The 12,286-nt window shown below is 39.4% G+C and overlaps 1 protein-coding gene across 1 annotated transcript in view; it reads left to right on the forward strand.

Moving 5' to 3' along the window:
- cpm (carboxypeptidase M) overlaps positions 1-12,286 on the forward strand; it is a 42,206-nt gene that overhangs the window by 2,453 nt on the left and 27,467 nt on the right. Inside the window, exons 2-3 of the mRNA XM_022210568.2 lie at positions 2,721-2,906; positions 5,946-6,043. Coding sequence (XP_022066260.2) covers positions 2,735-2,906; positions 5,946-6,043 — 270 coding nt within the window. The 5' untranslated portion in view covers positions 2,721-2,734. The remainder of the gene's footprint in view (positions 1-2,720; positions 2,907-5,945; positions 6,044-12,286) is intronic.

Here is a 12,286-nt window from a genome sequence, read left to right on the forward strand (position 1 = left end):
AAAAATGTCAGGAAACAGTGAAAAGTGTATGTAACAATTTTTCTTATCCAAAGTTATTCAGTTTTTCCCTCATAAGTAATGTTAACTCAGAAAACGTAAAATTAACTAATGACTAATTCAAAGCTACGTTCATTAAGGAAATGTTGAGTTTTGCTAATAGGATGTAACAGCACCAAATATTTGGTTGTCAGTTTTTGGCCTTAAAATTTAAGGCCAAAAACTGGCTCTCATGACATCTCTTTAAGTTGTGGATCAAAAATAGCACTTGGTTGAGTGAAAAAAGTTAAGAAAATTCTTCTGCTCAGTTACATTGTAATCAGCAGTTTTTATCCTGTTATCATGTCCTCTGCCACCGAGGTACGAGCAATGTTTTGTCCGTTTATTTACAAGATCACACAGAAACCTACCAAACCAAGTTTATTAAACCTTGGTGGAGAAGTGGAACATGACCAAAGGAAGAACTCAGTAAATTGTGGGTTAAAGCCACGTTACGTCTTTAAAACCACAAGATAGAGTCTTGGTCGTGGTGTAGAACTGCCCTCTACACGTGTCCTTCGATTTATCAATAACTTACAGATGTCCCAGTTAAGGACTTTTGGCCCACATTCCCGTCCAAGTCTTTATATTTCATGCCTGCGGATTTCAAATACTTTAAGTATCATAGATTTGCCATCGTACGTGGTTTCCTCAAACTCTTTGGTACTGTGGCTACCACTACGGGAGTTTTAGCTAGTAAAGCAGCACCATGACAGAGACTTCTTTGAGGATTATTGACCTTAGGCCAGCAAATGAGTAGTCAAATAAGCTGAATTACTTAAGATAACAGTCCATTGTCCCAAAGGAACATCTGGTTGTTATTTTTGCAGCTTTTGTTTATGTTTCTATGAGAAAACAGATCTTGGGGAACAGTAAATGTCAATACTACCACTTCAAACTCCATGCGATTGACCCCAATTCTGATCTTGGGATCAGGCTTAGGACATCTTAAGAGCATACTATGTTCCACTACAGGAACTTGTAGGCCTTTATATGGTGACCTGGATCACTGTATGAGTTATGAGTGCAAGAACCAGGTCTTTGAACCTCTTTCATTGCCATATTGATGGGCTCCTGATCCAAATGTTTAATATTTATTATCTGCTAATATCGGACACTATTTCAAAGAAGTACACACTTCACATATTGTAAAGTAACTGAAGTATCTGGTTGCCTTTAAGTGTTTAATACTATTGCAACCAGAGGAGGTGGGCACTTCTGTGTTGGCAAACCAAGAGCTTTATTGGAATTTAGCTAGTAAAGGAGCACTGTGACAGAGACTTGGGAGGATTATTGACCTCTGGCCCGCAAATGAGTGGTGAAATTGGGTTTTGTAAGTGAGCAAACTCACATCCATGAGGAATATTGGACAACCATTCTTTCAACTTTTATTCATGTTTCCATATGAAAACATATGGTTTTTCGGAAGCAGTATATGTTGATGCCGGTCTCTTCAAATTTTACATGATTGACCCAAATTCTGATCTTGGGATTAACTTTTAGACATCCCTGTAATTAGCCATGTTTCACTACAGGAACTTGCATGTCCTCTCAGGGTGACCTGGACTTTTGGGTCTTCAAACCTCTTTCATGGCCATATTGACAGGCTTGTGACTCAGGTCTTTAATATTCAATATCTGCTATTATCAGAGACCACTTCAAAGATAATATGCAAGTCACGTACTGTGAATTAGCTGTAGTATCTGGTTACCTCTAAGTGTTCAATACTGTAGCAACCAGAGGAGGTGGGCACTGTAAACAAACTGAGAGCTTTATGGGAATTTAGCTACTAAAGGAGCACCGTGACAGACTCTTGGGAGGATTATTGACCTCTGGTCAGCAAATGAGTGATAAAGTTGGGTTATGTAACAATAACAATAATACATTTTATTTATAGGCGCCTTTCAAAACACTCAAGGTCACCGTACAGAGGAAACATGGATAAACAGATTCAAATATACAGTTTAAAACATACGAAGGAAGCAATCTCATATCCCTGAGGAATGTTGGACAGCCATTCTTTCAACTTTTATTCATGTTCACATATGAAAGCGGGTCTTGGAGAACAGTATATGTCGATACCGGTCATTCAAAGTTCATGTGATTGACGCCACTTCCAATTGTGGGATCAGACCCTGGACACCTCTACAACATGTTTTGTTCCACTGCAGGAATTTGTAGGCCTTTGTAGGGTGACCTGGACTTCAGTGGTGTTCTAACTTCAAGAACCAGCTCTTAAGACTTCTTTTATGGCCATATTGAAAGGAGAAAAAGTCTTTACCCCTGCTTTGGTAAAAACATGGCAAGTCTTGATGCTGCTTAGTTGAGTTTGGAGAATACAAATGGTGTTTGGTTAAACTAATAAAGGACAGCAAGTTCCACTTTTTTTTCTGCCATCTTGATGTGAACATTGAATAGAAGTTCTCTCCTTTTTTTACGTTCCATCAATAACGTAAAACTATACACGCCAACATAATAAACCTCTGTTGTTGCATTTCCTTTTTGAACTAGAGTAACTACTGTTTGTTTTGGCACATTTGGAATTAATGTTTAGAGTTGTTGCATTCTACACGGCAGTGGATAAAGAAAAGCTGAAAAGGCCAATTAGCTGGCTGTTTTTGAACATTTCCTACATTAGCCTGAAGAGCTTTAAACCCACTGACTTTCTGTTTCTCCTCCTTTAGGTCACCCTGCAGAGATGTCATCACTCTTCCTCCTCCTCCTCCTCCTCCTCCTCCTCTTCCTCACCCCTGCCTCCATGTTGGAGTTTCGGTACCACAGTAACCGTGAGATGGAGGAGTACCTGCTGCAGGTCAACGCCTCCAACCCCGAAATCACTCACCTGTACAGCATCGGCCAATCCGTCTTAGGTAACAACACACCTGCAGCTTCCTGTCACAGTCCTGCCCTGGTTCCCTGTCTACCTTCCTTTTTCCCCTCGTGTCCTCTCTCTCCCTCCTTTTCTCCTTACCTCCCTCTTCTTCATTTTCTTTCCCTTGCTCTCTTTCTCCCGTCTCCTGCCCTGTCTCTCAGCTCCGCCCCCTCTGTGCTGTGTCTCTGACTGTGCTGGTGATCAAGACTTATTGACACCAGCTGCAGTGAATGCACAGCTGGGCCAGATAAACAATCAGGGACAGATAAAGCCTGACTTGCCCCGTCACTCCCTGCCGTTCATTGTTGCTGACGACTCCTGTTCAGCCACTCTGCCTTGGCTCTGGTCTGGTTTTCCCCTCGTTCAGACTCACATTTGTAAGTCAAGTTGTCTTTTGTTTAATAAATTCTTGTTTCGAACACCAGTCTGCTTCCTGTGGTGCCTGCGTTTTGGGTTCACCCTTCACCCTTCCCCCTTCCCTGGCACTTCCTGTCTCACCTGGAGGAGCTGCTGGGTAAAAACTAGCAAGAATACAAGAAATTAAGTCAATTTTGTGGACAAATCTGCTCCCACAGAGGGAAGCGGGTTGAGAATGTGTAAGCAAATGATTTAACTGTTGTTTATTGTTAATTTTTAATGTCCAGTGAAATCAACAAAAAAAAGTCCTAAATTACATGTTGACTGAAGCAAAAACTAAAATAAAATGGTGAAATCTTTAATGTCCACATCAAAAGATCTTTATTTTCAAAAATAGTAATTTCTTCTTTTACAACATTTGACAGTGAAATTATACTGCTTTTTACTGGTTTGTTAGCAATAATATTATTTTCCAAATAATAGCTGTACATTGAAAGAAAATCATGTATAGTGAGGATTGTTCTCATTTAGAATGTCCGTATTGTTCAAGTATATATAATGTTTAACACAATTCGTAGAAAACAATATAATCACTGAAAAAAGTATTTTTTACATGTTGACTGCGACATAAAAAAGGTAAAAAGTCCAGAAAAAAAAATCTAGTATGACTGTAAAATTATACTCTTTTTAACTGCATTCAAGCCGGCTAAAAATAAAATTATTTTACCAGTATTTCCCGTCATTTTCACCGTTTTAAAGACTTTGTGACAGTATTTTTTAAAAACATTTTTTCGCCAGATTTTCACCATTTAATCACAAATCTGAAACACTTTGCAGATTGTTTTGCATCCTGCTGGTGAATAATTTAAAATTTGAATTTCGAATGAATGGCAGCAGACGAATACCTTTACACGGGCGGTATCAGGTGTTGGTCACCACGGTAACCAGGACACCGACTGTCTGTTGGTGTGATCGTATGATGCGGCTGTTAGCGCTGCTGGTTAATTTAATCTGGGGCGCCTTAATCTGGCTAATCACGCACACACAAACAGCTAATCTGAGCTAATCCAGGACACCAGCTGGCTGCCATCCAACCAGTACGTGTCTGTGTGCGTTTGTGTTGCATTTTTGTGTGTCGTCCCGTCTGTCAGTTTTTCCCCTCAGGTCGCTGGTGATGCTGTAGACCTGCTGAGGCTTGCAGGGCTTCATTCATTGGCTCCTCTGCAGAGCTTTGGTGTAGTTACATTAGTTTTGTTTACATGGAAACTTTTACTGCACTGAAACTCAGCTCTGCAGGCTTCACTTTACTGAGAACCGCAGCTTGGTAGAAGCGGAATCCAACTTTAAACGTGCAAAAAGAAAGCTGTGAGCTAAAAAGACACTTCACATATGTGTTCTCACCACGCCTCATTTGTACATGTGAGAGGTGTTTAGTCTTTATTATATCTTTATTTTTTTTGCCTATTTTAGTTTTGTATCGCATTTTGTATAGTAAAAAAAAGAACATTTCTAAGTGACCCCAAATTTTTGAATGGTAGTGTGTATATATAGTCCATTTTCACGAAACAAGTTTTCATGCACACTTGAGATAATTTGCTTGCGTTCCTAGAATTACATGGGTAGGATGGGGGTCAGGTCCAGGTTTTTTTTTCCAGTGATGTATTATTATTTGCGTTTAAAGTTAATGGAATCTGTCAAATTTGAAGAAGAAAAACAACTAATCTAATTTCCCAAAACGTTTTTTGCTCTTACTTGAGGTGTTGTTCCTAGATATACGAAGGTAGAATAAATCGGTGTTTCCAGAACATGTTTTTCTGCACATTAGAAAAACAGTTAATGAAAATGCTAAAATTCAAATAAAAACTTGTTGGGTTTTTTCCACTCAGTTGAGGCCGCTCAGTTGTTGCTCTTTAATGGAGGAAAATTTAGATCATTGTTTTTATACAAATGTTTTCACCTGCATTTTAAAGTTTTGTAGTTTGATATTAGAAAAAAATAATGGAAGAGGTAAAACGGAACTGACTTCATAGTGATTTCCCAAATATTTTCACGTAAAGGAATCCTCAGAAAGAAGCGATAGGAAGTCCTGGTCTTGCACACTAATTCATGTCAGTCAGTGATGCAGAGAGTCTTCTTCCTGAAAGGGGCGGGGCCAGTTGCTGCATTTAAAGCTACAGACTCAAAAACAGTCAGTTTAAGACAGATCTAAATCCAGGAAATATGCAGTGATGGTGAAATTACACATCTTTGTCACATTTTTAATTTAAAGTATTACGATTGTCTTTCATTTGCTGAAAAGTAGCACAATATGAGACCTTTAAAGATTATAGGTAAAGCTAGCTTGGGTAAACCTAAACCATCCGTTAGATATGCTGCTATGATGCTAACACTGAAACACATAAAATAACATAGCATAAATATACATTTTTATGGATTGGGAACATTTATTCAAAGGCAGTAATTGTAGTCTATTATTCCGAATGAGTTTCAAAACAGTTTTATTATGCACAGTTGCTCCTTGGAAATTGTTACAAATGCTGGTATCCTTGTATTTTGATGTTTTGGTGTCATAGTTTGCAATATAATTTACAACATGAGACATTAGAATTAAGACTAATGGATTTAAAATGCACAGATTCTAATCTATTCTATATAAATCTGTGTTTTCCTTCTGTTTCAGGTCGGGAGTTGTGGGTTTTAGCTCTCAGCGTTCGTCCTCATAGCCACACAGTTGGCATCCCGGAGTTCAAATATGTGGCCAACATGCATGGAAACGAGGTGAACACACACTCATACATGAACACACACACTTTTATACACAGGACGCCTCCCCGTTAACAGGAAGCCAGAGACTAAAGAGATCAACAAAAGCCTTTCACAGTCAAACTCCCTCCATACAGTCCTTTGTGTGCAGCGACAGACTGTGTGGTGACCTGAATTATTCTCTGACAGAGCCGGACAGGATGCTGAGCAAACACTCCAACACTGGAAAACAAATGTGTGGTTATGATTTCAATGGAAATTACAACAGGAAAGAGTCTGAATGCACCGCAAACATTCTTCCAGCAGCTGCCACGACAAAGAAAAACTCACCTTCAAGTGTTCTTAGGAGGGCAAATCAGTGGTTTATGAATGTAATTTCTAAGAGACAAACGTGTTGGATTAGTTAATTTTAACGCCCATCTTCTACATACAATAAAGTTTTTAAACAGCTAGAAGCTAGCTAACACTAATGGATTCACGTCTAAAAAGGTAGCTAGAAGAAATTAATTGTCTTAAAAAGTTTGCTAAAAATGTTGGTTATGTTGAAAACAGCTATTAGCTCGCTAAAAAAATAATGTATGAAAGAGCTAGCTGAAAGTATTGATTATGATGGAAAGAGCTAGGAGTTGGCTATAAGTAATAGTCTCAAAAGGTAGCGAAAAGTAACGAATTAATGTCTGTAAGAGCTAACAGTTAGCTAAAAGTAAAGGATTAATGTCTGAAAGAGCTAGAGACTAGGGCTGTGTCCGAAATCGCATACTAACGTACTACTCATACTAAGTGTGACGTCAAAATAAGTATGTAGTGCGTTCACATTAGATAGTATGAAAAGACTGAGTACGCGAGAAATACCCGGATGTATTCTATATCTGGAAAATTTTTAAGTATGCGCGGTGACCACACTAGTCATTCTCAGCCGGCCCATAATGCTTTGCGAGCTATCCACCGAAATGCAAGCCTCCGCGGGATATGTGGCCGGACCGGGGCGATTTTTATTTTATGTGGTTAAGTAGTCATCCTAATCACCCCACAGATTTGAGAAATAGGCGTTTTCTGACCAACGCTTTAAATTTGTCAGACGCCTCACAACGTGCTACTGAATGCTAGCAGCTAGTTGCAGCAGCTCGCTTTGCATACAGAACAAGTAGCAGCTACCTCCAGTAGCCTGCAGCTACAATTGAAACGATTCGCATAATCTGGCTAATAACTGCATGAGGAGTGCCGGCTTGAAATTGCCATATTAATTATGCGACTGTTTGTTAGCGTAAAGTCGACCTGAAGCCGGCATTCAGCCGAGATACTTGATACCCGTACTTCCGGTTTTTGTCGTCGGAGGTTTGAAATGCATTATGGGAAACGTAGTAGTATACTACAGTGTGAACGGTCGGCATTCTAATCATACTTATAGTACGTAGTATACAGTATATACTCATTGAGAATGTAGTATGTAGTACGTTAGTATGCGATTTCAGACACAGCCTAGCTAAAAGTAATAGATTAGCATCTGCAAAAGCTAGCAAAAACAATGGATTCAAAATAGTGGATTTATGTCTGAAACTGCTAGCAACTAACAATAACTGATTCAAGTCTTGAAAAGTTGGGTACAATTAATGTATTAATGATTGGAAAAAGTAGCAGCTAGTTAAAAGTAAAATAATAATGTGTGAGGGAGTTAGCAGCTAACTGATAGTAGTAAATTAATGTCTTTAATGGAGCTAATTATGTTGGAAAGAGAGAGCTGCTAACTAAAGATAATGAATTAAGAGCTAGACCCTAAACAAGACCCTTTCTACTTATAGAATATTTAATTATTTTTGGATTTAATTTGAGTGTAAGAAAAAAAAGTGATACTTATTATAGGGACTGCACCACCAACTTAGGCCATAAGTTAGTGGTGCAGTCCTGACTGAAATATCTCACTTTATGGGCAAACAGGAGAGTTTGTCCAGAGATATACGATTCCCAGGCAATTTATCTTCCTGACTTTGAGTAACTCAAAGTTGGCATAAATTTTATTAATGTTTCTGATTTCTCACTACTTCAGTCCAGACCTACATCTCAGGTGCGATCAATGACCTGAAACAGAAATGTTTTAGCAGTGCACCAGCTGTTGTCTATCAGATTCAGCACATTAGCAGGGTTAGTCTTTAAAGCTGTGCAAATGCTTTTTTTTTAGATTATTAGAGTCTGTACAGGATAATTGACTGGACACACAACAATATGGCTGCATTGTCCTCAATTTTAACGAGAAAGTAAAAGGCAGCGTTGCTTTGTTCAAATGCAGCCTTACCTGTAAAGGTTACTGAAAGAGCTCTACAGGTAAAGGTTCATTTTGCAGCATTTGTGTGATTTAATATCATATTTTCTGCTGAAAATGTACCGAACCGTGAACTTAAAACTAAGCAGGAAGTTGTGACTAGAAACAATTTTTCCTCAAGCAAGGGAACTGTGAGAGACTTTTTGCATCAGCACATTCAGCAGGAGTTAGGTCATCGTTGTGGGAAAAACTGCAACAAAACTGAAGCAATGACAGATAAGATAAAAGGTGAAACAGGTTCAGACTGTAAGTACAGTTTTTTTTTGCATCATGACATAATAAATTTCAAATAATGACACTAGAAAGGAAACCGAATTAAATGTGCAGCGTAATAGAAACTCTAGACGCCCTATGACCAGCATCTGGTTGCCGTGGCGACAGTGGACGGCTGATCGAGCCTCATGTTTGTGAAAGTGGATGGAAATGTCCTTAAATAGAGAAGTCACGCCTCAACACACACACAGTCAGCAAACAGAGTCGCTGGAGTGTGTCAGTTCGGCGGAAACGTCCTGGAAAAAAAAGGCCTTTTTGTCGTTGTAACAGCAGGAATGTTCGCTTCATTTAAAGACTGAAAAGGTGTCGTGTAGCATTCGCTGTGTGTTTATGTGAGCAGTTCCCAGCAAATGACTTTCTGTGCGACCCAAGTTTGTTCCTTGTGAGGCCAAAGAACACACCAAAGAACCTCATTCATACTGAGAAGATGAACAATAGATCTGGCAGGAAGTTAGAGTATATTCTATCTATTGTGTGTATATATTTAATCTTATCTCTTTATGTTGTCTTGCCACAGTAATTCCCAAAATGTTTTGTTGCGCAGCTGGCAAACGCTACACAAAACAACTGTAAAGTAGCTCCATTAATGTGAATAACAAAGTTATTCTTTGCGACCAGAATCTACTTTTATACAATTTACAGCGTTAACATACTGGATGGATAGTCATGAAATTTGTCCCAAGAGAGTTCACGCTACTGACTTTAGTGATGTTTTCATTTCTTTCTCCATCCTGTGGGGCAAAGTTTTCTCTACTTTCACAAAAATATCTCAACTCCTACTGAATGAAATGACACTATATTTTTACAGACATCTGTGACTCTCAGAGGAAGTACCTTAATTGGTCTAGCATTGGTTGTACATACAGTGGGTACGGAAAGTATTCAGACCCCTTGAAATTTTCACTCTCTGTGTCATTGCAGCCATTTGCCAAAATCAAAAAAGTTCATTTTATTTCTCATTAATGTACACTCAGCACCCCATCTTGAGAGAAAAAACAGAAATGTAGGAATTTTTGCAAATTTATTAAAAAAGAAAAACTGAAATATCACATGGTCAGAAGTATTCAGACCCTTTGCAGCGACATTCATATTTATTTCACATGCTGTCCATTTCTTCTGATCCTCCTCGAGATGGTTCTGCTTCTTTATTGGAGTCCAGCTGTGTTTAATTAAACTGATTGGACTTGATTAGGAAAGGCACACACCTGTCTATATAAGACCTTACAGCTCACAGTGCATGTCAGAGCAAATGAGAATCATGAGGTTGAAGGAACTGCCCAAGGAGCTCAGAGACAGAATTGTGGCAAGGCACAGATCTGGCCAAGGTTACAAAAGAATTTCTGCAGCACTCAAGGTTCCTAAGAGCACAGTGGCCTCCATAATCCTCAAATGGAAGAAGTTGGGGATGACCACAACTCTTCCTAGACCTGGCCGTCCAGCCAAACTGAGCAATCGTGGGAGAAGAGCCTTGGTGAGAGAGGTAAAGAAGAACCCAAAGATCACTGTGGCTGAACTCCAGAGATGCAGTCGGGAGATAGGAGAAAGTTCCACAAAGTCAACTATCACTGCAGCCCTCCACCAGTCGGGGCTTTATGGCAGAGTGGCCCGACGGAAGAGTCTCCTCAGTGCAAGACACATGAAAGCCCGCATAGAGTTTGAAAAAACCCCTGAAGGACTCCCAGACTATGAGAAATAAGATTCTCTGGTCTGATGAGACCAAGATTGAACTTTTTGGTGTTAATTCTAAGCGGTATGTGTGGAGAAAACCAGGCACTGCTCATCACCTGCCCAATACAATCCCTACAGTGAAACATGGTGGTGGGAGCATCATGTTGTGGGGGTGTTTTTCAGCTGCAGGGACAGGACGACTGGTTGCAATTGAAGGAAGGATGAATGCGGCCAAGTACAGAGATATCCTGGAGGAAAACCTCTTCCAGAGTGCTCAGGAGCTCAGACTGGGCCGAAGGTTCACCTTTCAACAGGACAATGACCCTAAGCACACAGCTAAAATAACAAAGGAGTGGCTTCAGAACAACTCTGTGACCGTTCTTGACTGGCCCAGCCAGATCCCTGACCTAAACCCAATTGAGCATCTCTGGAGAGACCTCAAAATGGCTGTCCACCAACGTTCACAATCCAACCTGACAGAACTGGAGAGGATCTGCAAGGAAGAATGGCAGAGGATCCCCAAATCCAGGTGTGAAAAACTTGTTGCATCATTCCCAAGAAGACTCATGGCTGTACTAGCTGAAAAGAGTGCTTCTTCTCAATACTGAGCACAGGGTTTTATGACCATGTGATATTTCAGTTTTTCTTTTTTAATAAATTTGCAAAAATTTCTACATTTCTGTTTTTCTGTCAAGATGGGGTGCTGAGTGTACATTAATGAGAAATAAAATGAACTTTTTTGATTTTGGCAAGTGGCTGCAATGACACAGTAAAAAATTTCAAGGGGTCTGAATACTTTCCGTACGCACTGTACTTCTGGCTGTATAGTGTTTGCGTGAGCTTTACTCATTCTTCACTCATGTTGTGTTTTCCTAAACACGACGCTGTTTGTGTTGGCAGTGTCTTTTTTTTGCATGAACACATCGCTGTTACATCTGGCCTCTGTTAGGAAGCTGGGCTGTTTAGCAAAGACGGGAGGCAAACAACCTCCACTGTATGGTACACCCTCTGCAGATAACGAAACCACAGAGGTCAGGTGTGGATGTTGGAGATGTCATCAGTCAGTCAGAAGCAGTCATCAGGACTGTAGTCTGTCTTGTTGGAGGCTAATTGCTGCTGTAATGTTCTGTAATGTCAAATCCACCAGATGTCTTTCAGCAACTCTAAACTGACGCCACAACTCCTTCAATTATTAACCCATTTGTCTCAGTCTGCTGCTCTTGCGCTTTCTGCAATCTGCAACATGCTTAGATTCACTTGGAAGCCCGTTTGTGGTTGTATCTGGGGATCTGTGCAGATATCAACGGTGTTAGCACATTTCTCTGTTAGCATTGTTGATTTTCAGCCAAGACAATGTCAACAAATAACAGCAGATTACAAGAAACTTTGGAGACATTGTAGTTCCCAGCCTGAAGACTTTGACGATATTTTGTCTTCTTGTTTGTCTTCAGATGTCAAACACCGATCAAAATTATATTTCATGCTTTGACTTATATCTGCAGAACAAATGTGAATCTGTTCTTCCAGCAGAACAGTTGTTGCAGTGATTTAGAACAGTTCGTAAAACCTTTTTCCTTACTCTGTGTTCGTGAAGGTTGCACATGAAACCATTGTTATAGCTCAATATATTGAAAGCACTGAGTCTAATTAGCAAAACAAGCTATCATGCCCGTGTGTTGCTTTAAGCAAACATTCCAACATCAATAGAAATACGGAAAAAAAGATTCAAAACAAACAGAAAATATCAATTGAAAGCATCAATCTCCAATAAATATCAAATTAAAATCTTAAAAATCTATAGAAATGTCAAAGTAAAGACAAACATTAAACAAAGTCTCCAAGAAAAAGAGAAACAGAAAAGTTGAAATAGACGTAAGACTTCAGACAGAAAAGATCCGATGAAAGACTCAAAAACAAAAAACATTTAGCTAACAACTAAAGGTAAATTAAAGACAGATATCAAACTAAGATTTTGGAAAAACAGCTGAAATGAAACACAC

The sequence above is a fragment of the Acanthochromis polyacanthus genome, chromosome 1 (assembly GCF_021347895.1).
Source record: "Acanthochromis polyacanthus isolate Apoly-LR-REF ecotype Palm Island chromosome 1, KAUST_Apoly_ChrSc, whole genome shotgun sequence".
Taxonomy (NCBI): domain Eukaryota; kingdom Metazoa; phylum Chordata; class Actinopteri; family Pomacentridae; genus Acanthochromis; species Acanthochromis polyacanthus.